Genomic DNA, 27,516 nt, shown 5'->3' with positions numbered 1-27,516 from the left:
CGCCCGCAGCATCCCACATTTGCCATGTCATCGCACAAATGCGCCTTAGAAAGAAGGAAAATAAGATGCGCTCGTACTTGATATATTACGGCCACGGTTTGACCGCACGAATTTACCCACGCCACCGCCACCACCAGCACCGCCGGCGACGGCGCACACCGACGGAAACAAGGCAAGATGGCGACGGAGGGTCAGTTCGAGTACGAGTCTATCCTCTGCGTCAAACCAGAAGTCAACGTGTACCGAATCCCACCGCGAGCATCCAACCGGGCCATCAGGTGAGGCCTGACCGCGGGGGGGGGAGGCACGGTAGCCGCGAGATGCCACTTAGTGGACGAACCGTTACCTGCTAGCCGACGCAATGTAGCTTCATGCTACCGGTTAGCGTTGAGTGTCTTTTTTTTATTTGTGTTCGATGTATGTATTGTTATTTTTTGGACGCAGTATCTTCTAATTTGTTCGAAATATCCAATTAAAAGCGCATTTAAGTCTTTTCCGCGTTGTTTTTTGGCGCTCCATCCGCGGCCGTTTGATGACATGCCTGACGACAAATGATGCTCATCCGATTTTGTTGTTTTGGAAGAGCCTAATGAGATACCATTTAAATGAGGCCCTCGTTTTGGTTCAGTACACATCTGGACAGCGTCCTTTATTCAAGGACACTTGAGTTCATTCTGTGCCACCTAAGGCGGCTATCAACACAATCTCGTGTACAGTAGTGGACATAACACCCGATTGACTCCCGATTGGTTGATAGGCGACATGACAGATAATGCAAATAATCGGCTTTCGGTTGCACGTACACCGACTCGCATCTTGAATCACGCTTTTTTTGAACCACTGACGCGCCACAGATGCGTTCACTTTAGTAGTGAGCAACATTTATCATCTAAATTCTAATACTTGTTCCCTGAAGATGTTCCCCCCCCCGCACCCCATAGCGTTTATTTAGGAATGCCCTGCTCCCAGTAAAATATGGATTTCGATGTGTTTTATCCATTCACCTGTCAGCCTTCATGAGTTAAAATATGAATCATATATCCCTAGTGGTTAAAATCAGTACTGCTGTCTGATCAGAATCAGAATCAGAATCAGAATCAGAATCATCTTTATTGGCCAAGTATGTAGAACACACAAGGAATTTGTCTCCGGTATAACACGCTGCACTAGTATCATCGTAAACAACAAAATCATTGAACCATTTTAGAGTATACCAGTAGTTTTGTAATACCATTTTGTGGTGCAAGAAGATGTAACTTAATGTAACTGATGTAACTTAATCGATATTAGCAAGGGGGCTGTTTCTAAAAACCAATAGGATTTCAAATTCATCTTCACAAGTAAGCTGGCCCGCCATCAGATTTTTCTGTCGTCCAATGAGTTGATCAAAGCAAGCACAGTTTGACGAGCAAAACATATCTTTTGCGATCCGAACACTTGAATGCGTTTTGTAACCGGCATTTCTAGTAAGTTAGTGTGCTGTAGGAATTATAGCTAACATATTTTTAATTTTCAAAACCAGGCTCACCTTTTCCCATGTAAGCTTAACATGTTCTCTTGCGATTGCTTGGATTTTCTCGAGTTACTCTGGTTTTGTCCCCTATTCCAAAAACATGAATTAGGGTAACTAATACCCAACGTCAGCTGGGATCGGTTCCAGTTCACTTGCGACCAGTAAGCTATATTGAAAATAGAAGGATATTTGTGTCATGCTATGAGGTAAATATTGATTTTGAACTGCTCATTGGTTTATTGTTTTTTTTGTATGATGGTTTCTGTGTTTTGAGGTGGACTTAATTGGTCCCCACTGAAGGCCCAGATACTCAACATAAACAACACGCATCCATTCATCGCTGTCCAAATGTTCTCATTCTGTCTTGCGTGTCCCGTTCCTCAGGGCCGCCGATTGGAAGCTGGATGCTCCCGACTGGTCGGGACGCATGCGAGTGGTGGCTCGCGGGAAAGTCGCCTACGTCAAGCTGGAGGATAAAATATCTGGTGAGAGAGAAGAAGCAGCTACGACTCCAGTATTGTCTGTTGCCTCCCCCAACGTCTTTTGTTCATTATGCTCTTCCCAGGTGACTCGCGAGCTGGGTCCTTCATTTCAGATCAGGCATGTCCAGCTCCGGGCCTGGAAGGTCGCCGTCCTGCATGTTTTCCATCTCCCCTGGCTGCAACACACTCGATTGAGATGATCAGCTCCGAGGACCATCCTGATGATTTGAATCACGTGTGTTGCTCCTGGGAGAGCTGGAAAGCAAGCAGGACAGCGGCCCTTGAGGACCGATTTTGCACACCCCTGATTTTGATTTTCTTGTGCTCTCAAGCACATTCCAAAAAGCACTCATAGTACAACGTAACAATAGAACCCCCCCCCCCACCCCCAAACATATAGTGCCGTTGTTAAATCAAGCTTCTTTCACCTTAGACAGCTGGCCAAAATAAAACCTCTCCTCTCACATGAACACTTTGAGACAGTAATTCATGCCTTTGTCACATCCCGGCTGGATTACTGCAATGCCTTGTACTTTGGAGTCAGCCAGTCCTCCATGAAGCGCCTTCAGCTGGTCCAGAATGCCACTGCTCGCCTCTTGACTGGTATTCGTAAGAGGGGGCACATAACTGCTACTCTGGCATCCCTTCACTGGCTTCCCATTCATTTTAGAGTTATTTTCAAGATCCTCCTCTTTGTTTTCAAATCTCTGAATAATCTGGCGCCACCTTACCTCTCTGAGCTCATCCGCCCCTACACACCTGCCCGGCGCCTCAGGTCTGTGGACCAGTCTTTGTTAGAGGTACCAAGAGCTAAACTGAGGCTCAGAGGGGATCGAGCCTTTTCTGTTGCTGGTCCCTCTCTCTGGAATGACCTCCCACTGAACATTCGGCAAGCCTCCTCGCTGCCCATCTTTAAAGCCCTCCTCAAAACTCACTTGTAATTCTTTGGCGTTCGACTCAGCATGATTTGTCCTTGATTTTACTGTTTGGTGCTTTCCACCGCCTTTATTACCGATTCGTCTTACTGTTTATTGTGCATGTTAAATCGCTCCATGTACAGCACTTTGTATGCAGCGATGGCTGTTCGAAAGTGCTCTATAAATACTGTTGACTTGACTTGACTATGTTGTGCTTCAGATTGCCGCCAAAACCTTACAAATTGAAATAATGGATGTTTCATTTTGGTTTTATTGTGCAGGGGAGCTGTTTGCCCAGGCACCAGTGGATGAGTACCCCGGCATCGCAGTGGAAACAGTGAGCGACTCGAGCCGGTACTTTGTACTCCGCATCCAGGATGACAACGGTGTGTGGACTGCGGGGAAAATTGCAATTCAATTCATGTATTCTTTTTACATATTTTTACTGAAGTTCGTTTCACATCGGGAAGTGACTTTTGATACCTACTGTATCTTGACTAGAAGTGCTCCCAAATTTATTATTATTATTTTTTTTCGTGAAGATATTTGGACTTTTACTCAAGTATCGCTTTTGGTCACGAGACTGTCCAAAATACCGTATTTTCACAAACACAAGGCGCAGTGTCAATTACGGCTGCTGTTTCTGTATTTTAAACACCCACCCAAGACGCATTGTATTATTTTGGACGCAGGCATGTTATAACAGCGGCCCGGTAGTCCAGTGGTTAGCACGTCGGCTTCACAGTGCAGAGGTACCGGGTTCGATTCCAGCTCCGGCCTCCCTGTGTGGAGTTTGCATGTTCTCCCCGGGCCTGTGTGGGTTTTCTCCGGGTGCTCCGGTTTCCTCCCACATTCCAAAAACATGCATGGCAGGCTGATTGAACACTCTAAATTGTCCCTAGGTGTGAGTGTGAGCGTGGATGGTTGTTCGTCTATGTGTGCCCTGCGATTGGCTGGCAACCGATTCAGGGTGTCCCCCGCCTACTGCCCGGAGACGGCTGGGATGGGCTCCAGCAACCCCCGCGACCCTAGTGAGGATCAAGCGGTACGGAAGATGCATGTTATAACGTGCGCTACCTTTAAAAAAAAAAAACGATGGCAGCGTGCTCAGTTACGTCCGCCTTTCTTCTGTAGAAGCAGCATGCGCATACACAAATTCGGCGGGCCCGTCCAATTTGGAGATCATTTCTAATATTTTCAGTGCGCCTTTTGGTCATGAAAATACGGTACAGTAGAGGGCGCCCTTCCGTGAAGTAATATGACCTTTCTATGACAGGCCGCAGTGCCTTCATCGGGATCGGGTTTGGAGACCGAGGTGATGCCTTTGACTTCAATGTTGCACTGCAGGACCACTTCAAGTATTCCAAACTTAAATCATCAAAAGTTGATTTAAAAAAAAAGAAAAGAAAAGATGATGCCATTTACGAAACCGTCTTCAAGAACTGTGTTTGCCCCTTTTTGTTTGTGAAGGTGGGTAAAGCAAGAACATGAATTCAGCAAACAGGCGCAGGCTCCAGACTCGGCTCCGAAGCTTGACCTGGGCTTCAAAGAGGGACAAACCATCACGCTCAATATTGGGGTAATATTATTCGGATACGATGTCGGAAATGGGAATTTGCCACTACAGGGGGTCCTTGGCTCACGGCGCTCCTGAAGTAAATTGTTTCAAGGTGCACAATGACGTTGGCGTGTTCCGACTGGTTTATAAATCGGAGTAACTGCAGTGCGAATGAACCCCCCCCCCCCCCCCCCCAGTCGACCAAATTCCAGAAATGCTTGCCGTATTTATTCAAATAGCAGCCGAGGAGAGTTATTTATTTTCTCGGTTATAGAATAATATCGACAGTAGGGCCTGAAGATGGGAATTTTTTTTTTCTCAGGCCAATGCCAATTCCTTTAGTTGACCGAATAAAATTCCGAGCGTCGATCGTTTAAAAATATGTCGGAACGATGTACAGTAACTTCCGTTTGGATCCGTTCACGCTTTCAACAAAAAAGGATATGAATTACACGTAGAACATTTGACTGCTTTCCAGTACTAATTTTTGATTGTCCTCCCCCACCCCCCCCAAAGTTGAAAGACCCTTGTGTCGGATGATTAGTTGGGCTTTGAAATCATATTGTGCAATCACGCACTCATCCAAGTGTTTCCTCCACCCCCCCTTGCAGCAATCCAAAAAAAAGGACAGAACTCGTCCACAGAGTTCTGGTGGCCTCGGACTCCTTCCGCCTCCCCCCGGAGGCAGGCTAGCCCCACCCCCGTCCTCCCGATCGAATAATCACAACACGCAGCCGTCTGTGGGAGGAAATGACACAGGTAGGTCATTGTAAGCCTCCGTGGAAAAGCCGGTTAGAGGTCGGGCGGCCAATTAGCCCGTCGCTTGTATTTTTTTCTTTTGCTTTCATGTCGGGAGTATTTTGCGATCTCGGGAGAAACGAGGGCCGACTGTTAATTGAGGTCACTGGGTGTCATTTCACCTTAGTTGGAACAACGTTTTAGCCCGACTGTCAGCCGTGACTCGATTTTAAAATCGCTGTCCAGTTGAAGACCCAGTTTCAAGACTGCTGGCTAAAGATAGGGAGCCCAAGTCCACCAGAGGGGACGTTCAAGGGCCACTGGGAACAAGCACCATCACTTCAATGAAATTCAAGAAATGGAGTGCGGGTCCTGATTTCCTCCAAATGGGATAAAAACGCCTCGATTTTACTCAGCGGGACATCGACCTGACGGTCGTCCGCATAGCAGTGTAAGGAAAGAACACATTTCCTTCCTGCGACTCACACATGAACCGAGTTCACGGAGAAGTATCATAGGAAAGTGATTTATTTGTTGAAAGAAGTCATGAAATGGCGTACGTTGCTTTGGCCTCGGCGGACCGCCGTCAAGCTGTTGTCGATGGGGCATTACAACCGCAGCGCGGAGCCGCGTGTGCACCACAAGGTCCAATGCTCTGGAATTTCTGATGAATGGGGGGTGTTACCTGTGCTCAAAAAAAAAAAAAAAAAAATTCCTGACCACCTGCTTTAATTTTGGTTGTTACAGTGCCAAACCACGACTAAAATGACCGTCAGGGAGTTTCCTTATGGAGCCGATTAGTTGCATGCTCCTTTGACGTTCAAGTGACCCGATAAAAACACTGAATTGGAATCTCTTAAGCTTGAATCATTGCTGGAGAAACTGAATTCTTTGAAATGACTTTGAAAGAAAGGCGCCAGCAAGGATAAGAACTTGCTTGGGAGGATTCGACTTACTGGCGCGGCCCCCCGCGCGTCACACGCTCAAAAACGACGGTGCCGATTGGTTGAAGAAGCAGATCCGCGTAACCCGTTGCGCTTCCTCAAGTACGTACATGGATGTTTGGTCAAGTTTGAAAAACCAAGAGTGAAAATATCTGCCGAACGGGATTTGCAATCTGGATCAAAAATGGTTTCCGAGAAATGGGGAACACATTTCATCATTTGACATTCACTTTTTGTTTTTGATTTTTTTTTTTTTCTTCAATGCAACCATTCAAATGTATTTCATTTCCTTTGCCTAGCCCAGCCGTGGTCTTTCAAACTCAAGTTTAAGTGCACCTCTTCTTCACCAGGTTGCTTGCTGGATCTGGACTCTAGCAACTCCAACTTGGTGGCTTCGTCCAATCCGCCCCCGATGACCGGCTCAGACCTGTGGGGTGACTTTGACTCCCCGAAGTGAGCAACTCCCGCTCGGCTCTTCCTCCACTCCTTTCTCTCTCTCTCTATCTCTCTCTCTTTTTCTCTCTCTCTCAGTAACATTATGCAGCACTTTGGTCGTCGTTGCTTTCTCCTTTGGGCGGGGGTCCCTACCGCTCCCTCACGCCCCCCCCCCCACCACTTCTCGTGTACTGTACTGTAATGTAATTAACCAGTTTAAGTTCTCATGTAGTTGGTCTCAAGCCTAACATTAAGACTCTCGTCTGTGTTGATTTGTATATTCCCTCCTTTTAACTGTGAACATTCTAGAGAAATGTCATGAAGGAAATCTAACAATGAATGCAGTTTCTGTACAAAGAATATTTATTTTCAACGTGTATATCCCCAGTTGTCTGTGAGTTTTGGAAGTCCGTTTCTGCCAGCTATTTTTTTTTTTAACTGTAGGAACCCAGTTTTTTTTTTTTTTTTTTAGGTGTCGGGTGGTTCCAGTTAGTAGCTTGTTTCCACCAGTGATTTTTATTTTTATATGGCTTGGGAGGCCCCTTTTTGCCAGTTTAAAAGGAAAAAAAAAAACGAAACATTGTCAGACCACCTTCATGTGCAATTTCCATAGGGAAACAGTTGCATGACTCGGTTGCGTCCGAAGAAAGGAGTGGGGGTATTCTCACTGATGAAAACGGGCTTCCGGCATTTAAAAAAATATATAAAATAAAAAATCCACTAGTCAGAGACGGTTTTCTGACAGTTTAAAAAAAAAACAAACACAATTATTTGTCTTGCAGGAAAGGGCTTCCATAGTGTGGCGTCTGTGTTGTAGCTTTTTGTCCCCCACCCCCTTTTTTTTTTTTAATGCTAGGTTGATAATATGCACTTTGTCTGTCTGTAGTATGTCTTAATTCAACACTGGGACTTTGTTCTCTCATCCGTGAGGTTTACCGCTATAATCTTAAAAGAAATCTTGTCGACTTTGAGCGGCTTTCCCAAGTGGTGCTGCTCTCTAGCGCCGTGCAGTGGACTCTAACGGCAATACGAGCCAGCGCTGACATGAGAGAGCAAGTTGCTTTTTTGGAAACGAGCAGCCCGTAGTAAATCAGTTCAGAGGGCGAAGGAGGCAGCCAAAGTTGGATGTGCCCCGGCCTCTTTAAAAAGTTTGTGATTTAGTGGCTGTGGATGACGGCTGAGCTCGGTCACGAGCTCTATCCTGCTTTGGTGAAGTCATCGCCCGTCGTTCTTGGAGGGCGTCGCCATCCGACAACCTGAAAGGGTTGCGTGCTACTGAACTCATTTGAACGGCCGGGTTTTGATGTAAAGCGTTTCATTTTGGACTGACGCATTGTTGGGACCAAGTTTTTTTGTTTGAGGCATTTTGGGTATTATTATTTTTTTTTTTGTTGTGATGTTGCTGTGTACATGCGGCTGGATGATGTCAATGCCGATGGATGTTGAGCGGCATTTGCTTGCAGACAATTTAACCCGGACAAAATGTTTTACTGTCTCATGTGATTTGTTGTGTATGGGAATGAATATGCAAAGATAAATATAAGAGAGGCACAATGCAACTTGGATGTACTTTATTTCTTCAACAAAGAAAAATGCGTGAGGAAACAAAATCAAGTGTCGGTATGATCAACGGTGCGTGTAATGCGTCATGGATTAGGAATTAGCACCTTCCAATGTCAAAGGGGGGGGGGCTTTGGGTGATGACTAGACTTGATCTAAAAAGCTGATGAAGCATTTATTTGCTATCGTCGATATCCAACTTCAGGTCCATATGCCCATTGTACTCAATTGAGCCCACTCATAGATGTTTTGTCTACAAAGTTGTTTCCCCCACCAGTGGGAATTCGGTCCGTTGCCGTGGCGATGCGCTCTTTGCAAAGGAAAATGATGCTGTTTTTGTGGGTATAATCCGAGGCGAATTACATCAAGCTCGGCAAAAAAAAAAAAATGGATGTGGTTGTATTGTGCGTCCACTAGATGGAGCTCCGCTAAAGAGAATACAAGACATTGCAGCTTTGTTATGTTTTTTTTTTTTTTAACATCGAGCTTTCACAACCGCTGTAGCTATAACGAAGCGTTTTACAGAAGATTACGAGAAAATTGAATGCTTTTCGGTGCGACTTAATAGCGCGGAAAATAGGGTAATAGTTGGGTTAGGTAAAAAAAATAAATAAATAAATGTTGGAGCGTTATTGGGCAATTTCTTCAAAATGGCTCAGTAGTGCCCCCTAAATATTTTTAACAACGCACCTTTTGTTGGAAAATTTCATCTCGAGCCATGAAAATTAGGAGGCATATGGAACTGCCCAAAACCTCCAACAAAAAAAAAACCAATCCCAAAAAAGTTGTACAGAGTCAATTGGGAGTCTGCCATGTCCGTACACAAGTCCACTCTTTGTCCTCCATCTTAGGACAACGTTGACATACTGGTAGCGCGGCGACATGTTACGCATCCTAAACTCTGCAACAAATGCTTCACTAGGAGCGTCGCTCTCATGCAGAGGTCCTACTAGAATGCCAAAGTCCTGCTTGGGAAGCTAGATGGCCCTGAAGCCAGATATCAAGAATATCAAAGAATGTTCCATAGTTAGGTTTCATACTAGTACTAATAAGTGGCACTAGTAGTAGGAGGGGGGCGGTGGGGACCGGTGAGTCAATTGTCGAAGCACATTCGAGTACATGGGCCTTTAGCTGTAGATTAAGTCGATGGAATAACTGCTCCAATGGTTTTCTGTAGGTGGCCCGATGGGGCACCGGGAGCGGAATAAGCGTTGCTCGGAAGACGTCATTCCACCGAATCGTCTCGCACGTGAGTACAACATACATGGACCTTTTCGGTTGGGTATCCAGGATAGCGCATCCATGCTCTGCCGGCTTTCCGTGGCCCCTTTTTGAAAGGGGCCATTAAACCTGCCCGACACCATCCGTGAAACGCACGCTCGTCACGGGCAATGAAAAGTGAGGGCACATAAACATCGATGTGACTCAGCACACGCATGCACGTGTGTGTGTGTGTGGGGGGGGGGGAACGGCCCCCGCCGGCATTGAGCGTGAGATTTATAGTGTTGTGGACTGTTTTGCTGACAACGTCCCCGCAGTTCCATGTCGACGGGGCTCCCACCTGGACTTTGACGCAATTATGCCCGAGACCCCCGCCGGGCCTTGTTTGCCCAGGTTTGAGGGTTGCCACGGCGATTGCGGCAGCGTTTCCTATTCGATGACCTCTGGATACGCTTGGGCCACCCGGACAACTCTCGGCACAGCTCGGCTGTCGGGCGAAAAGGCGGACAGAAGCGTGTCGGTGTGCGAATGTATGGACGGGTGGTGAACATTTGGCTCACCTTTGAGGTTCTCCTCATATTCGCACAGCGTCCTGGTGCAAATCTCATTGTTGATCACGTAGACGCGATGGCGGCTGAGACACAAGCAGTAAGAAGTGACATGCTACTCGCGCCGAAAGGTAAGGGAGATTCACCCGTAAACTTTTGAATGTCCGACGGCTCCGCGCTTTATTTATTGCGCAACAAGGAGCTGAATTTCAAAATTCACAATATTAATTTGATCGATGAAAAATCTTCCAAGGAAGTCTACTTCTATGTCTTTCTGTGACTCTTCCAGTCTCTCTCTTGATGATGTCATTCTTTGGCATCATCACGACAGATGATCAGAGCCTTCTTTTAGGAACCCAAAAAGTCGGCGGATGTGCGTTGCTGCCAAAAATGTGTGCCGCACACGTTCAAACAGCCCAAATTGAACGACTTCCATCGCACGGGTGTGTATTTCAACCCCCAAAAAAACGATCCGTGCGCCTTAGCTGGGGCCCCTTTAAGTCAAATAAATGAACCTGTAAGTGATCAGCCACTACTGATCGTTGCCCTCTGCTGGCACCCACCTGTAAATGCAGCGTTCGCCCACGCATCTCTTGATGGGCCGATGGACCGAGTACATCCTGGTGCATAGGTACATCTCCTCCCTGCAGTCTACACGGACGGGCACACGAGCAGAGGTGTCAAAATATCATTCCATCGTATTATTCTTCGTAAAAAATAATAATACAGTAATAATGCAGTTATAACATCATGAAATAAAAATGAAAACGAGCTGAGCATTTTTTTTTGGCCACACTTTCTCCTTCAGTGCATGTGCTGCTCATGCCTCGGCCACCTGGGGGCAGTATAAGACTCATTCCAATATATTGTACAACACTCTAAGCTCCTCTTTTGGATTCTCACGATGGCAGTAATCGTCATTCTTTGCAGAGGATAAAGAATATGTGCCTCCCTGTGAGTATTGCTAAGTTGTCTGCCTACATGTGTTTCTTCTCCGTTTGTTTTTAGATCGACGCCGCTTGAAGTGTCACAGCACCCCCCCCCCCCCCCCCATGCAGATGCTAATTGTAAGCACGTGTGCTTACTTTTTTTTTTTGTCTCCCCAATGTTGTTATTATTTATTTGGCTCCAAGCATGGATTTGGTTCGTCACAAAATACATTCCTGGCGGGGAACAGAAAGAAAATTACTGAGGAGTTGGTCATTGGCAAAAATGCCAGCACTGACTCTTATATTTGAATGATTTATTGATTTGTTTATTTGTCCCAGTTGACACTTTGCTTCTCTTTTTTTATGGCTCTTTTTATTTTGGAGGTTGGGAGTAACAAGCCTATTTTGGCAAAGCAAAGAGTACAGATTTTTGTCCAGTCTCCCCTAAGTACAGTCGGAATACATTTCTACTTGCCACCAATGTGGCAGGTCGTGGGGGCCCACTTACTGGCTGGCGGGACGGTCCCGGCGGGTGCCTCGGTGGTCTCTGGTGACGAGAGAAAGGAAAGTCACAGTGCAATGTGTTGATCAATAAGAGGATCTTATTCTTCTTTTCGTGAAACGTTACCGATCTTCTGGGCTTGGACGACACCTGTGAGTGCTGTGGAACACACACACACACACACACACAAAAAAAAGAGGTAAGTTTTATTTATTGATCGGGAAAAAAACCCAAAAACAAACACGAGAGCGACCGGAGCATCATGAAGCGAGCTGATTTGTGCGTTCTGTTTGGCAGCGTTACCGTGGAGACCGCAGAGGAGCAGGAACACTGAAAGGTTGCCCATCGCAATGGTTGAGCTTGACAAACGAGGAAAGAGGAAAAGGTCAGACAAAAAAAAAGTTACTACTTAACTCTAAATAAAGTTCAGCTGTTCTACTAGGCATTTTGTGACTTTTTTTTCCTCCTCTTTTTCCAGTCAAAGCATGATGGTTTTGAAACTGTTCAGATTTCCCCCTCAGCATTTTTATTAGTCGTCGTATTTTTCCATCTATATCCTCACAACGGTCGCAGGCGTGCTCTAGCCATCTTCGGGGGACACCCTGAACTGGTCACCAGTCAATCGCAGAGCACGCGGAGACAAACAACCATATGCGCTCGCAATCACACCGAGGGACAATTTAAGAGCGTTCGGCAAACCTATCGTGCATGCTTTGGGAATGTGGGAGGAACCCGGAGTACCCGGAGAAAACCCACGCAGGCATAGGGAGAACGTGCAAACTCCACACAGGGAGGCCTGAGCCCGAATTGAACCCTGCACCTCTGTACTGTGCTTACCAGTCGACCACCGTGCCTCCCGTATTAGTATTATTGTTATTATTATTATTGATGTTGTTATTATGACTACAATGTTATTTTAATTGAGGGGGGGCTGTTCCAGTTTAAAAAAAAATTCAATCACTTATGTGAAATTCACTTATGTGACGTTTATTGTCATATTGCTTAGTAGCATCCTTTTTATTAACCTCTCACTACCTTAGTATATTCATTCATTCATCTTCCGAGCCGCTTCATCCTCACTAGGGTCGCGGGGGGTGCTGGAGCCTATCCCAGCCGTCTCCGGGCAGTAGGCGGGGGACACCCTGAATCGGTTGCCAGCCAATCGCAGGGCACACATAGACGAACAACCATCCACGCTCACACTCACACCTAGGGACAATTTAGAGCGTCCAATCAGCCTGCCATGCATGTTTTTGGAATGTGGGAGGAAACCGGAGCACCCGAAGAAAACCCACGCAGCCCGGGGAGAACATGCAAACTCCACACAGGGAGGCCGGAGCTGGAATCGAACCCGGTACCTCTGCACTGTGAAGCCAACGTGCTAACCACTGGACTACCGGGCCGCCCTACCTTAGTATACGTTAAAGCAAATCATTTTTACCAAAGCGGGGCTAGCTCAAGGTGCCCTTGAAACTCGGCCGCATATGACCCACAGGCCAACCCCGCCCGCTAAATGTTGAGGGAAGATGGTGTAGCTGAGCTTAACACTACATTACAAATGCACCGTTCTCACAGATTATTTTATTTTGAAGGGTGTTTTTAAAGCTCTTCTCATTCGCAACTCCAGTTGCTTTGTCTCGCTTCCCACACTGCATCATTCCTCTCGCAATGTGTCAGAGCGACTTAGTCCAAGTTGTGAGTTCTCTTGAAAGAATGTGTGTGTGTGTGTGTGTGGGTTCTTGTTTTGTGCCCAAAATGAGCACCCCCTCGCCCCTCTCCACCCCTTTTTCCCTCTGGAGAAATCAACACTTTCCAACCGGTCACTTTCTTGAAGATCACTTTAGGCACAGCCTGTTGAGCATGTGGGTCATGCCTTTTCAATCTACACACATTCTCTTAGCGTGCTTTGGCGGGTGATGCGTTTGGCTCTCGCCGAATTTGTCGACAGTGTACATACGCGCATACCGATCACAATCTGTGAAAAATCTCTTTGTTTTCACAGGATTATCTACAATCGTGAGCATGCATATCACACACAAGCCAGAAACAAGCTTCGAGGTAAACGATCGATATACAGTACATATATATTTGCTGTTATGTGTCCTCAAAACCCTGAAAAACGAGACCACAATACTCACAACTTTTTGCTGTTGTCCGAACCCGCTTTGGTTTCCCGACTCCTTTGTCCTCTTGTTGTTTTCTCCTCCTTCTCTCCTTCTCCCTCCTCCTTGCCTTGTGCCTCGTTGTTTTCAGCATTTCTCCCTGCCCCATTCCAATGAGCCTAATTGATAACACACTGCTTTTGTTTTTGATTCACCTCATTTTTTTTCTTCTTCATCATTCTTATTTTCCGAAGACGTCTTCGTTTAGCATCACCGCAGTGAAAACACACCTCATCAACCAAACGGCGTAAAGTTTATTCATTAGTCATTGACTAAAATACAGTCAAATCTCAGGGATGTTTAATGTTGTTGGCACGGTGGACTAGCGGTTAGCATATATGCCTCACAGTTTGCTGGTCGGGGGTTTGATTCGGGGCGCTGGCCGAGACAAACAACCATTCTTGCTTTATTGATGCAAGCAAATATTATTCAGGGAGTTTCTGAGCGTACTTTCACTCTTTTAGAGGAAAAGTATAAATAAACAACTGAAACGATGTGGTTGCGTAAGTGTGGACACCCTCTTGTTACTGGGCAGGTTACTGTGTTCACATTGAAACCAATCACATTCGATCTCGCGTTAAATAGGCATCAGTACATTTAAAGTGCTTCTGGTGTAAATAAAGTTCAGCTGTTCTCCTCGGCAATGTTTGCGTAGTAATTGGATAATATCCAGTGATCTCAATCCTCAAAACTCACTTGTATTCTTTGGCATTCGACTCAGCATGACTTTTATTTGTTCTTGGTTTTACTCTTTGGTGCTTTCTACCGTTTTTATTTCCGATTTTTTTTTTACTGTTTATTGTATATGTTAAATTGCTCCATGTACAGCACTTTGTATGCACTTTGTATGCAGCGATGGCTGTTTGAAAGTGCTCCATAAATACAGTTGACTTGACTTATCTGGATGGGACTGTTTTAGACACGACCAGCAGGAGGAGCCAAAGTGTCAGTGGTAGCAGCGTTGAAAAAAAAATTCAGCTGTCTGAAGGGCCAAACAAGGTCGCCGGAGAGACTTTGATGACTGGAAAACATTGCAAGACAACCAAAAAAAAAAAAAAACGGATGACGATTGTGATAGCGGAGAGGTTGGTTAGGTGGCCACTGGTGAGGCCGCTTCAAACAAATGTCCGTCAATAAATGAAAGAAGACGCTGTAAACGGAATGTCACAAATTGACCAAACGTACAGATAATCGGGTGAAAGCAACAATCAATCGCGTGGTCTTTTGATCAGTCACATTTGCTAGTAGCAATGATGCTAACGCCGTATGTAGGATCATAACTTTAAAATTATTACGTTGACATTCAATCATCTTCTTCCTAACCGCTTGATCCTCACTAGGGTCGCGGGGGGTGCTGGAGCCTATCCCAGCTGTCTCCGGGCAGTAGGCGGGGGACACCCTGAATCGGTTGCCAGCCAATCACAGGGCACACAGAGACGAACAACCATTCGCACTCACACTCACACCTAGGGACAATTTAGAGTGTTCAATCAGCCTGCCATGCATGTTTTTGGAATGTGGGAGGAAACCGGAGCACCCGGAGAAAACCCACGCAGGCCCAGGGAGAACATGCAAACTCCACACAGGGAGGCCGGAGCTGGAATCGAACCCGGTACCTCTGCACTGCGAAGCCGACGTGCTAACCACTGGACTACCGGGCCGCCCTTACGTTGACATTATTAGGTGTATTTATTCTTTCTTATTGGTCCATTTTTTAGTAGGCTACCGGGTTATTTTACTCTACATTTGAATACATTTGTTACAGTAGAATAAAGTTTTGAAATGAATGAAAACAATGTTTAATTAGTCTATGGGTCCAAAGGTATATGATACAGAGTAAAAAAATCATTTTTATTATTACAGTATACTTAAGTACTTTGTACATGTCAGAGGCTGTACTCGCTTTTACTCATGTACTGTAGACGGATCTGTACTTATTTTTTATTTTATTTTATTTTTTTTTTACACAATTGTCATCTACTTAAGTTACAGTTTGAGTTCTTCCAAAACGTCTGCGTAGGCGCTCAGGTGACGCAGAAAGAACGCATGAAACACACCGGACAGTAAACACACGATAAACTCTCGGCTCGTTTATGACCCCCCGACGCGGTTTGTTGCTGCATGCCAGCGCTGCCTCACACGTTCACGACCGCTTTCCATTTCACACAGGACATGCCCCCTCCCCCCCCTTCTGCGTCTCCCTGGGGGTGCTACGGAAAAATCTTTCGCCATTTTCAGCGTCTCCTTCTGGGACTGTGTGAACCCCAAAACTTGAGCTGAAGTGAATCTCGTGAATCAGGGTTGAGAACTGGAAGCTGTTGGAAGGTAATCAAAGGCTAATGTCGGAGAACGGTTGGATCGTGGGGGGGGGGGGGGGGGGGGATTTTAATACGTGATGACACTGGTAAACCGCAAGGATGAATTTCAGACATTTGGACGTCTGAATTTACTTCCACAACGCAGCCATCAATCAAGCTATCGTTTCACTGCTATACTGAGAGAAGCAGACAGTAGCATTTCCTGTATATCTCTCTAGCATATATCTGTATGGGGGGGGGGCGGCTCTCCCTTAGAGATAAGGTGAGAAGCTCGGTCATCCGGGAGGGGCTCAGAGTCGAGCCGCTTCTCCTCCACATCGAGAGGAGCCAGATGAGGTGGCTTGGGCATCTGATTCGGATGCCTCCTGAACGCCTCCCTGGTGAGGTGTTCCGGGCATGCCCCACCGGGAGGAGACCCAGAGGAAGACCCAGGACACGCTGGAGAGACTGTCACCCAGCTGGCCTGGGAACGACTCGGGATCCCCCGGGGAGAGCTGGACGAAGTAGCTAGGGAGAGGGAAGTCTGGGCTTCCCTGCTAGAGCTGTTGCCCCCACGACCCGGCCCCGGATAAGCGGTAGAAGATGGATGAAAACTTGACACAATCAGCATTTCCGGTGATTTCTTGCAAACATCATGCTCATTTTTTTTTTTTGTCTCTCCACATCTTGACATCATGAGCTTCCTTCAATTTGTCATCGCCGCCCTCTCAGCCGCTTCGCTGGAACAAGCAGGTTGTAATTTCAGGGGACAAACGGCGTTAGGGTAAAACCAGATATGAGCGTGTTGGCGAGGAGTGAGGAGCTCGAGCCTAAGTGTCGCGTGGGTTGAAACGAAAAATCGATTCAAAAAAGGGAGAGCAGTAATTCAAATCAGACACAGCATCCAAAACACACCGTAGTGTTTGCTGTTTCAGGCCTGTGTGCGCCAGGCACGGTTGTGATAGTAGCGGCAAGGTGATGAAGTGCAGTGTGTGTAAATAGACCAGCCGGGGGGTCTATTTATAAACGGGCGTTGAGTGGCCCTTTAGCTGGGGTTAGCGCAGGAACTGCATTAGCCACTGCTACAAAGTCTCTTACTAAGCAGCACGAAATCTTAAGTCACGTTACATCCTCCCCCTTTCTTTTTTTTTTTTTTAATTAGCGCGGCCAGAGTGAATCCATCGTTAAGCTGTGCGAGGTTGTTCCGATTTATTTTGACTGGCGGAATTACCATGGCATGATTCAGTGTACCGTATGGCCATGAAACTTTGCTTCACATTTTTTCGGGGGGGGGGGTGGTGGGGGGGGCGCCGTAGCCTGAGTGCGAATTATTTTTCATGCAGTGATTGTGCCCCTGTCACAGATGTAGGGCAAGCATTTAGAATAGAGGTCAGTGTGTGTATATTATATCGCACTTTTTTTTTTTTTGTTGCAGAGATACAAAGTAACAAATACACAAAAATACATCGTTGATTGCCAGATTCTTAGTGTTTATTTTTCTGACAAATTTGTACTTTGATGTTCTACATTTGTAATATTTTTTCATGGTCGTTGGACCTTTAGCTGACATTTTGGAGAGCTCATCACTGCCATCTATAGGAGCGTAATTGAACAGCAATTAGTTCAACTTTGGGTGGAGGGGGCTATGTTGATTTATTATTTTGTTTTGTTTTTTTTTACTCATTTTTTCTCTCCAGCAAATAAAATATGTTATTGTAGTGGGGCTGACCTAAAATATTTGGTATTTAATGACTTTTTTCCAAAACCATTATTTTTGGTCTTAGTTCACAGCCAATAGAAAGTAAAGCAGGAGTGTCAAATTCATTTTTCTCATTAGGGTTTCTCCTGGAGGGGGCATTATAACTCTGAACCCATACAAATGCATGTTCCTCCCATATTACCACATGTACACAACAGAAGCCCGTAAAAAAAAATCTACTATTTTTCAATCTATTTCAAAAGGGGGACTGAGAACAAAATGCTTGCAATATCTCAAAGTTATTAAGAGTGAGGACAATTTTCAGTTGTGGTCATTTAGCGAGAAACAATGCAGTGGACATAATAAAATTGCTTTGCGGGCCACATAATATGGTGTGGCAGGCCGGATCGTGCCCTCGGGCCTTGAGTTTAACACCAATGAAGAAAGAGGTATAATTTTACAGACGGAACCATGAATGTTTATCATACTCTTCTTTTTATTAAAACACACATATTTACACACTGGAATCTATACAACAGCAGTAGTGACAATGATATCTACATATAAACTGTATATGTTTTTTAAAAAATGGATGGAAAATATCTAAGAACCTAATATGTGCAATTTAGTATCTTTTATACACTCACTGGCCACAACATTAGGTACACCTGCAATATTGCATTCATCAAGATTCAGTGCAGTTCTTTCTGAACAAAGATAATGTAAAACATGAAAATGACGTGAGTTAATTTTTTTTTCGTTACATAAGAGGCTACTGGTAGGTGCTTCTAATATTTCGCGACACTCCTCAATGTGTTGTTGTATGTCCGTCAAAGTGAACATTATTGTCTTTTTGCTGATCCAGCTCTTGCGTTGGATCGCGTTTGATGTTGTGTCAAGTCACACGCGATGAGTTTCACCAAAATATACAAAACAGTGTACGCCTTGAGATACAAGTGACCCGAGTTTTTCTGAGATACGAGCCGTCGTCCGGCCGATGTTTCGCTTGAACTCGCTAGCTTAATGCTCATAAACACCGCAAAACGCCATAAACGGGCTAACAAAAATGATTGGTGTCACGATATGAAATATTTGTTCTTTCTGGGGAGGCTGTGATGATATAATATCTCAAGGCACCATTGTACTCACAAAAAGTTCTGGAAATTGAGAACTTTCAAGAGATACCAAAAATTTTGATGAGAGATCTTAATAGAGAATTGTGGAAAAAAGTACTGAACATTTGCATTCCAAAGTTCGAGAAGGTCAAATTTAAGTTCACTGGTAATGGTTCTGGAGCATTTTAGGTTGACCCTGAAATGTCAACCTCAAGCCCAATATCCTGAACTTTTTGTGAGGAGTGTATCTGGTCAAATGGGGGGGGGGGACCCCGACCCTGATGTTGGCTTATCTCTCCCATCTTCCTTCCCTGACAATCTCCTCCTCGACTCCTCCTCCCGCCTCCCTGATTTTCCTGGCCTCCCGCTCGGTCTCCTCAGCCCTCCTCCTCTCCTCCTGCTCCGTCTTCATGAGCCAGGGTCCTCCCAGGTAGCTCAGGATCTCTTCGGGGTTCCCTCGCAGCTCGGGGTCAGGGTTGAGCAATTGTCGGAAAAGAGCCATGACCAACGAGCCGAGTCCGCGGAACTGTGTCGGAGGCAGGTTGTTCCGGTGGTTCTCTTTCATGATGGCGGAGGAGTCCGATTCCTCCTCGCCGCTTCCACTGCCGCCCTCGCGCTCAAACCAGGCTTTGTATTTGGTGTATCCGGGGTCATCGGTGGTGCTCTCTTCCCAGGGGAAGCAGCCAGTCAGGAGGCAGTAGGTGAGGATCCCCAGAGCCCAGCTATCGATGCAGGGCTCCACCCTGATCCAAAGAGGCTCCTTCTCCTCCTTCTCCTCTGTGACATCACACTCCGTAGCCTTCTCCTGCTCCTTGACGGGTTCCACCTCGGGGGTGCAGAAGGGCGACTCATACCACACGGCACCGACGGTGTAGCCGATGGGTCGGGTCAGGCCGAAGTCGCCCAGTTTGACCCAGCGGCACGTGTTGTCGCACAGGAAGATGTTCTCGGGTTTGATGTCCCGGTGGACGAAGCCCAGGGTGTGGAGGTGGGTCACGGCGCCACTCAGCTGGGACATCACCCTCTGGACTTGTTCCTCGCCCAGGCCGGCCTACAACACACAGAGGTGAGTAGTGATACCTGAACTGACAAGTAGCCTCAAACTGCCACCGGCACTGTACACCACAGTGGCCGATGCGATAGGGGGCCTTGGATCAGGTAGACCTTAGTCTTGTGTTGGCTTGTTTGCAGCAGACCAGGTGGTCTTTAGTGGTCGCGCTCTAGAATGATTTAGCTCCTACTCGGCAGGAAAGACTTTTTAGCGTTAGTCTTGGATTTTCCGGGTCCCATTCTGCCCCACTGTCATATGGTGTTCCACAGGGTTCAATTGTAGGGCCCCTGCTGTTTTCATTGTATTTGCAGTCCTTGGAATCATCTTTTCAGATCTTTTTATTTGTTTTTAGATACAGTATGTAAATGGTCTTTCCCCACCTTACCTCTTTGAGCTCCTGCACCCGTTGGTACCTGCCAGGTGCCTCACTACTAGAGGTACTTGGAACTAAGTGGGGTTTTATAGGGGATCCATCTTTGTCGTATGCGGGTGCCTTGCTTTGGACTGACCTTTCATGAAACCTTAGGCAAGCCCCCCGCTCTCTGTCCATCATTTATAAAGACGACAATGTCGGCCCGTCCCTCTTGTATAGCGCTACACATAAGAGTCTACTGACCTCCGAGACTATCACGCTGTACAGGTCCCCGTAGAGGCCGGCCTGCTGGGCAAAGACGTAGTGCGACGGTGTGGAAAAAAAGATGCCCAGCGCGCGCGTCAGAGAGGGATGCGTGCAGTAGGAAAGAGACAAGTTGTACTCCCTCAGGAAGGACGCGAGACTCGTGGACTGACGAGGGAAGAACTTGAGCGCCATTGGTGTTCCTGCAAGGAAATAAATGACACCACGTGAAAAATTGCGTTACGAGCACCTTGGAGCAATACAACCCTGAGGAATCGTACTTGATTAAAGCAGCGGGTGTGTAAAAGGCAAAATGGACGCCATCCAAAGCCGCGTCTGTCCTCACATTTCTGCCACAGTTGCCCAACATAACGTAATGTTTCATCACAAGTAGGAAACCGGAGATGCGCTCCGTGGCTTTCTTTCGCAACGGAGTAAGCCGTGCGTTACCCAACCGAGTTAGCAAGTGGGACAGCGCTGGGGAGGTCTGGTGCCAATTTCACACTGCGACAACGGAGACGTAATGAGCCCCCAAAGTGTCATCGGGACGGGTCGGCTGACCTTTCTTCCTGTGGACGGCCAGCACGACCTTGCCGTAGGAGCCTTCCCCCAGGAACTTCAAGACCTTGAAGTGGTCCGACACCTTCAGGCTGGTGATGGCCTGCGCTGACAGGTAGCAGCGCTCGTCCAGCTCCTTGGCAGTTGCCTCCTGCGTGGGGGACGGAGGAACGCAACATTTGACCGCTTTGTCCTTTACTATTAGTTCAATTCTGCGTTTCTATCAGCTATCCCGGCGTGCATTGAGGCCGAAGGCGTCAGGACGCATGTTCTCTCTCCTTCGATATAATATCCCGGCGGGATCAACAACACGATGGCGGCATCTGGAGCTGTCACTCAGGTCTTAAATGGTCAACGCTTTGTCTCCCCTCGCCGCAGCTCGGATGATAACGCTTTGAAGTTGATCCATTATCATCGCCGCGCAAATGCTTGGCGCACAAAATTCCCCCGCTCGCGGGATGGGAAAATGTCAGCGAGTGGTGAAAGTGACACTTGGCACAGATACCGCACAAGACGGCTCGCTTTTAAACGGGACATTTGACCCCTTTGAAGAAAGTGTGGCTTGTCGAATGTGAAGACAGTCACGTCGGACGGGCCACGCTTATAACGTGTGACCTGACAGTTTGTAATATATGACCGGACATGTGGAATGATGCTGATTAAAGGCCACACGGAACAGAGTATCGACTTTTAAATTCTTAGACCACTCTCCAATTTCTAGCGGGCTGACGACCAGTCCAGAGGGGATCCCACATCTCACCCAAAGTCCGCTGGGACAAACAATCTGCTTCAGAAAATGGCTGACTACTTTTGTTTTGAGAGTAGCGCAACTTTCCTGAATCCAGATCTGTCATTTTTATTTTGATTCTTATTCATGTCGGAAACTTGAATTTGATGTATATTACCGTCTTATATGACCGAATTCAAGAGTTGTTTTTTTTTTACATTGATTATGATGTGTATCATAACTCCAAATCTATTGAGTTATTTGTGGCTGACTGTAAAATGTTTTTAATGAATTGATGCTTTATTTTGTAAAAACTAAAATCATTTTTGTATTAACGAGATAATGTGCGCAAAGTTTCCGCGTTAGTTGCTTCGTGATTTGTTTTGCATTAACCCTCACGCGTTCGTTATAAATTTGTGAAATTCGGTCAATATAAAATTGTCATGCGGTCGCACCGCGAGACAGAAGCCAGGTGAACTTTTGACAAACTGTCCTTTCAGCAAGATGGCGCACCCGATGGGGGGGGAAAACACGTTCACCTGACCCCAGCCCTGATGGATTTCTTTTTCGGTAGGAACGAGCTTCACGGAAGAAATTCCCACACGGTGACCACATGAAAAGATTACACTTCAGATGCGTTCACTGAAATTGGAATTTCTGTCGTGTTGTGCGTCAGAGTGTGTAGGACGAGCACGAAGATCGTCGCAAGGTTGAAGGCGGATATTTGGAGCATGTGAGGGATTAAATATTCCATGTCAAATATTTATTTCCAGTAAATATTGAATAATTGTGGCTGGTAACCATTCAGGGTGTCGCTCGCCCCCCCCCAGCCCCAAGACAGCTGGGATAGGCTCCAGCCCGCCCCGCCATCCTTGTGATGATAAAGCGACTCGGGGGGGAAAAAATGGATGGATCTCATCAAGGTAAAATGTCTTCATTCTACTTTTGGGTTGCAATTACGAGGGCAGCGCTCGCGAGATGATACAACAATTGATGAATTCACGTGTCCTCGATGATCACAGTCCTACATTTTTAGCGCGTGGAGAGCATCTTTGCAAAATGAAATGATTATTCAAGTTCACCGCTTATGACTCATGGATTTCTTTTAGCGCCGGCGCGTGGGGCCAACATTCTCGACGTTGGAGCTCAGAGGGGAGCGTTCGACTTACACAAACGCGGTCTCGCTTGAATGTTGTCCAGAAACGCCAAAAGGCAAAAGGTCCTTGGCGGGCATAAAGTACTCACTGCCATGCTTGTATGAGGTGTGTGATGGTGGCTCGCTCTCTCCTCCTCACGAATCAAGCTGTTGTCGCCGCACCTTCTCGCGCTCGGGTGCAGCAGCTGCGCCGGACCGGAGTCGTTGGCCTCGCGTCGGTTGCGCGGAGTAGACCTGCGGCTGATCTGCGTACTGGCAAAGTAGACAATGAGCGCCTCTCCCCGGGGTCGCGCACGTACGCAACGCGCTCCCTCTCTTTTCCGACTCTGCGGCTAAAGTCTGTCTGGTGGGCTCCTGGCAAGTGTGCCTGAACGGGTTGCGAGGTATTTCAAACCTCTTTTTCACCCCCCCCCCCCACAGTGTGCCCCCCGCCCCCACAGTTGATGGCCCCTGTTTCCAATCTGTCATTCACCTTCACCCTCCCCAACTCACTCCGTCAGACTCTTTCCATATCTCGCTCTCTCTTTGTTTTTTTTTCTTCCCTCAGCCCTCGCTTACAGTCCGAGTCATTTCGCTCCGTCGCGCCGGATTCCCGGTTTAATCAACAGGTATGCGGGAACGATCGCAATCGGCCAACTAGCCTGTAGCCTTAATCCCAGGACTCTTACTTGGATGACAGGGTACAGTTAAGCGAGCCGCTGCTGGATTTATTGTCCGAGATCACTCCCCTCTTATGTTACTCTTCATTCCATGTCTATCAATGCACGGGCGGTAATAACGGAGCGACGCGCACTAAATATGTCGACCCACCTTCATGCATTCGACTGTTTGAAACCTTCGGAAAATAAGCTTCAATCATATCCATAACCGTCATCTCAGATTCCGTCCTACTGTCCATTGATGTGTCGTCGTTTTTGGAACCCCAACTCCCATTGTGGACAGCCCGAGGCACACCTGTGCGGTAAATCTGTTGCTGTCTTGATCTTACTAACCTTCAGGATTTCGTTAGAAGAGAGATTGGAGATCATCTGAGTCACTTTGAATGCACGTTTTGACCGTGATTGGATCATTCCCAACACAACCGCTTCCCAGTAACAAGGGTGTGCACACTTTTGCAACCACATGATCTCAGAATAAAATAAATGCTAAAGTCAAGAACAGATACTTGGAAAATTACAGAAGTAAAGTAACCAAGTATTTGTACTTGGTGACTTCCTGCCACTGTCTGGAATTGACTCCATTTTGAATCAAGGGCTAAAACAACCGCTTCCCAGTAACAAGGGTGTGCACACTTTTGCAACCACATGATCTCAGAAAAAAATAAATGCTAAAGTCAAGAACAGATACTTGGAAAATTACAGAAGTAACCAAGTATTTGTACTTGGTGACTTCCTGCCACTGTCTGGAATTGACTCCATTTTGAATCAAGGGCTAAAACAACCGCTTCCCAGTAACAAGGGTGTGCACACTTTTGCAACCACATGATCTCAGAAAAAAATAAATGCTAAAGTCAAGAACAGATACTTGGAAAATTACAGAAGTAACCAAGTATTTGTACTTGGTGACTTCCTGCCACTGTCTGGAATTGACTCCATTTTGAATCAAGGGCTAACACAACCGCTTCCCAGTTACAAGGGTGTGCACACTTTTGCAACCACATGATCTCAGAAAAAAATAAATGCTAAAGTCAAGAACAGATACTTGGAAAATTACCAAAGTAAAGTAACCAAGTATTTGTACTTGGTGACTTCCTGCCACTGTCTGGAATTGACGCCATTTTGAATCAAGGGCTTTAAATACCGTAATCCATAACACACAACGGTCATACATCTTCATGATTGACGGCTATATCAAATATAATACCCATCCAACTATCTCTTTCCCATAAAGCATATTATGGGATGCCAGCTGAGTTGAAATGGAGCCTTACAAAAATAAAAATAAAAAAATATAGCATTAGCATGTCCGTGCCAGCTGTTCTTCCTACTTAGCACCATCTGCAGGTCAAACCTCCTCTTCTCCGTCTCTCTTCGCCTCAACACCCTCCTCCTCTTTCTGTCGACGCCCTTAGATTTCCCCCTGGTAGTACATACTACCCGACTAGTATTTCTCCCGCCAGCGTTTCGTAACACAAACACAGGCTGCTATCACGACGGCCGCGCCGCGCTCGGGTTACTGAGCTCACCCACACGACCCCTGCCGTGTTTTGCGCCTCCCGTGCATGCCGCGCGCTAGAAAGTTTGTACTCACCCCGCAGGGGTTCCTTGGCCCCTGCTGTGGCAACCTCGAGCCACTCGATCATCCAAATAGGATCGACGCCATTCACACGCGAACATAGTGAACGCAAATATTTTGAAGTCACACGGTGATTCTCGCGATTGGCAGTTTGCGTGAATTCCACTCAGATTTGCTGCAACCCGAGTTTGAAAGTAAACCAACAACTGTGGGTTTCTAATGGTTGATAGTTACTCCACTGGCGGGTAAAACAAAAGAATTTATTCAATTCTCCTGTCATATTTTGTCATCTCTCTCACTGTTTTGTTAAACGCTTTGTTACAGCTGCCGCTGTTGTGAAAGCGCCATATAAATCTGCGTGTATTGTATTGTAAAGATTATGTGAAATGATTTTTACCGATTTGTTTCTAAATACATTCAATGTGTTTGAAGGTAAAAGCTGAATATATACAACCTATGACATCAATTTTGTACTGAATTGTTCAGGAGTGACATAAAACCTTTTACCACTTTGGTTGTTCACATTTTCGCTAGCCCGCTACATAGCGAGTCTTCAACCCACTGAACCGCTAACAGTTAGCGTTAGCCCCGTTAGCGTTAGCTAACTGTTAGCGGTTCAGTGGCTAAGTTAGAAGCTAACTTATGTGGACTCACTCACAACACACACAAAACCAGCGGTGACTCGTTGCAAAACACTGATGCCGTTCCACGGTCCACAAGCTAGCAGGCCACAAGTTCATAAATTCGCTGCCCATCAAATATACTTTTCAAGAATAAAACCGGTGTCTCTTTTTCTGTTTTAATGAAACGTTGTCTTGTGACACTATTGTGGCGTTACTCTGAGCAAAAAGTTTAAGAACCACTGATGTGTATTATTTTTTTAACAGACCCAAAATGGATGTGTAGCCTACTTATATTCATAAGCACCTTATTGTTATTGAAAGTACCCGATAGATTAAATATATTGCTGGCCTGCGAGCTAGCAAGCCCGCTTTTTTTTATTTTTCTTTTTTTTTTTAGCCCGCGAGACCGCATTAATATGTGGACCCTCCCACCACACAAAACCATGTGAGATGATGATTATTGGACTATATCGGTCCTCGAGCTAGCAAGCAGGTCGCTAGCTAGCCATCAAATAAACTGTACTTTTCAGGATTTTAAACCTGTGTGTCGTTTTTGACGAAAAGTTGGACTTAATACACTTTTGAGATGTTAGCATCAAAAAGTTTGAGAACCGGTGACGTATATTATATTTTGAACATAAAGGGATTACTCCAAAAAACACATTTTGAAAATGTTTTCTTCTCAAACCTAGAAATGGTTGGGAATTTCTGATTCAAATGCCAACAAGATTATTTCTCATTTTTTTTCCAGTTGATTTGAGAAGACCCATATTGGTTGGATGAAATGATGTGTGTGGGATAATAAAGTTTGGCCGTGTGACATAACCACCCGCCGCACCACCTGTCACAATGGCCTTTTGTGACGGTGATAATCGCCTGCATTTTTGAGGGTTTATCTCCATGAGATTAATATTTCCAAAACAGTGTCACTGTGCGTTTGTATATTATCTTTCCACACAGGTCACACTGCTGTGTTTTCTCTTGTCGCCATTCCCTGTGGGGACCTGACATATGCGTGATATAAGAGGAACATGGGAACATGCATGTCTGCGGGGCCAGCTGTTCCTGTGTTGCTCTGATCTGGGGGTTACCGGTACTGTGTAGTATTTATGGCTCCACAAATAACTGAGCTAGCGTACAGTTAGTCCGATGATGCCGCTATGTGGCTGGCGCACGGTACAACCACAACCCCCCTGTCACAAATTACAACTGCTCAGTCAGCATGCCTGCATGTGATTGGCACCACAGCATGGCAAAGACAATCACATTGTGTGGTACACGTCCTCCACCAAGGTTAGACTGTCAACTGAAGTTAAAAAAAAAGCAGCCACCGAGGGCTTTGTTGAGTGCAAATTTGGAAATGTCCGTGCAGTCCGGCAGTTTTGTGATATCATCAGCGTGCACTCGGACAAGAACGAGGCATTCGGAACTCTGGTGACTGAGAAAATACTACACAGTGTCATATTTTTGTTCATCTTTGTTATGCAATGTATTACACTGAGATGTTCCGAGTACATGTACTTTGCTTTCCTTATTTAACAGAATGATTTTGTGTGTTTCCAAATTGTTATATTATTGTTTGAACATTAGCATTAGAGAAAAAAATGCACTTGATTGAAATAAAATATATTGCACAAAATGGTTCAATAGCAAGTTCCACGCATTAAAGTGTGGAACAAAGAGTGCTTTAAGATTACCGATAAATGCATAGCTTGCAATAAAAAGTGAAATACAACTGAACTGTACCAAGTCAGTGAATTGTTTCGCATACCACTAGAGGGAGCCCACATACCACTAATGGAACTACAGCAGGTGTCACCAACATTTTTGAGGGTGAGAGCAACTTCATGTGTACCGATTGTGTGAAGGGCTACCAAATTGATACACGTCTGAAATAACATATTTGTCCAAAATACCTTCAATAATATGA

General features: G+C 46.0%; 3 protein-coding genes and 1 long non-coding RNA gene across 6 annotated transcripts; 2 read left to right on the top strand and 2 right to left on the bottom strand.

The window, feature by feature from the left end:
• Nucleotides 1-102: 102 nt before the first annotated feature.
• necap1 (NECAP endocytosis associated 1) lies at nt 103-8,146 on the top strand. Its single transcript, XM_052065303.1, has 7 exons — nt 103-278; nt 1,898-1,998; nt 3,194-3,298; nt 4,189-4,270; nt 4,383-4,491; nt 5,082-5,229; nt 6,503-8,146. Exons 1-7 carry the CDS (start codon nt 178-180, stop codon nt 6,607-6,609), a joined length of 753 nt encoding a protein of 250 aa, XP_051921263.1. The 5' UTR covers nt 103-177; the 3' UTR covers nt 6,610-8,146.
• Nucleotides 8,142-11,749, bottom strand: mfap5 (microfibril associated protein 5). The gene is made up of 6 exons (XM_052065379.1): nt 11,651-11,749; nt 11,474-11,506; nt 11,354-11,392; nt 10,480-10,567; nt 9,929-10,002; nt 8,142-9,855 (listed from the first exon to the last, which is right to left on the bottom strand). The coding sequence occupies exons 1-6, from the start codon at nt 11,691-11,693 to the stop codon at nt 9,725-9,727; spliced, it is 408 nt and encodes a 135-aa protein (XP_051921339.1). The 5' UTR covers nt 11,694-11,749; the 3' UTR covers nt 8,142-9,724.
• LOC127600686 (uncharacterized) lies at nt 10,561-19,446 on the top strand. 3 transcript variants are annotated; one of them, XR_007962387.1, is made up of 4 exons: nt 10,561-10,870; nt 11,335-11,732; nt 13,350-13,405; nt 19,295-19,446. It is a non-coding gene; the product is annotated as an uncharacterized LOC127600686 (long non-coding RNA). The 3 variants fall into 3 exon arrangements; XR_007962389.1 differs by lacking the exon at nt 19,295-19,446 and adding an exon at nt 14,429-14,531; XR_007962388.1 differs by lacking the exon at nt 19,295-19,446 and having other exon boundaries at nt 13,350-13,467.
• sbk3 (SH3 domain binding kinase family, member 3) lies at nt 16,883-23,133 on the bottom strand. Its single transcript, XM_052065254.1, has 4 exons — nt 22,818-23,133; nt 20,849-20,996; nt 20,288-20,490; nt 16,883-19,671 (listed from the first exon to the last, which is right to left on the bottom strand). Exons 1-4 carry the CDS (start codon nt 22,821-22,823, stop codon nt 18,910-18,912), a joined length of 1,119 nt encoding a protein of 372 aa, XP_051921214.1. The 5' UTR covers nt 22,824-23,133; the 3' UTR covers nt 16,883-18,909.
• Between the last annotated feature and the right edge of the window lie 4,383 nt (nt 23,134-27,516).

Source organism: Hippocampus zosterae, chromosome 5, assembly GCF_025434085.1.
Source record: "Hippocampus zosterae strain Florida chromosome 5, ASM2543408v3, whole genome shotgun sequence".
Taxonomy (NCBI): Eukaryota; Metazoa; Chordata; class Actinopteri; order Syngnathiformes; family Syngnathidae; genus Hippocampus; species Hippocampus zosterae.
Note: the sequence above shows the minus strand (reverse complement) of the source record. Positions and strands in the feature narration are given on the sequence as shown.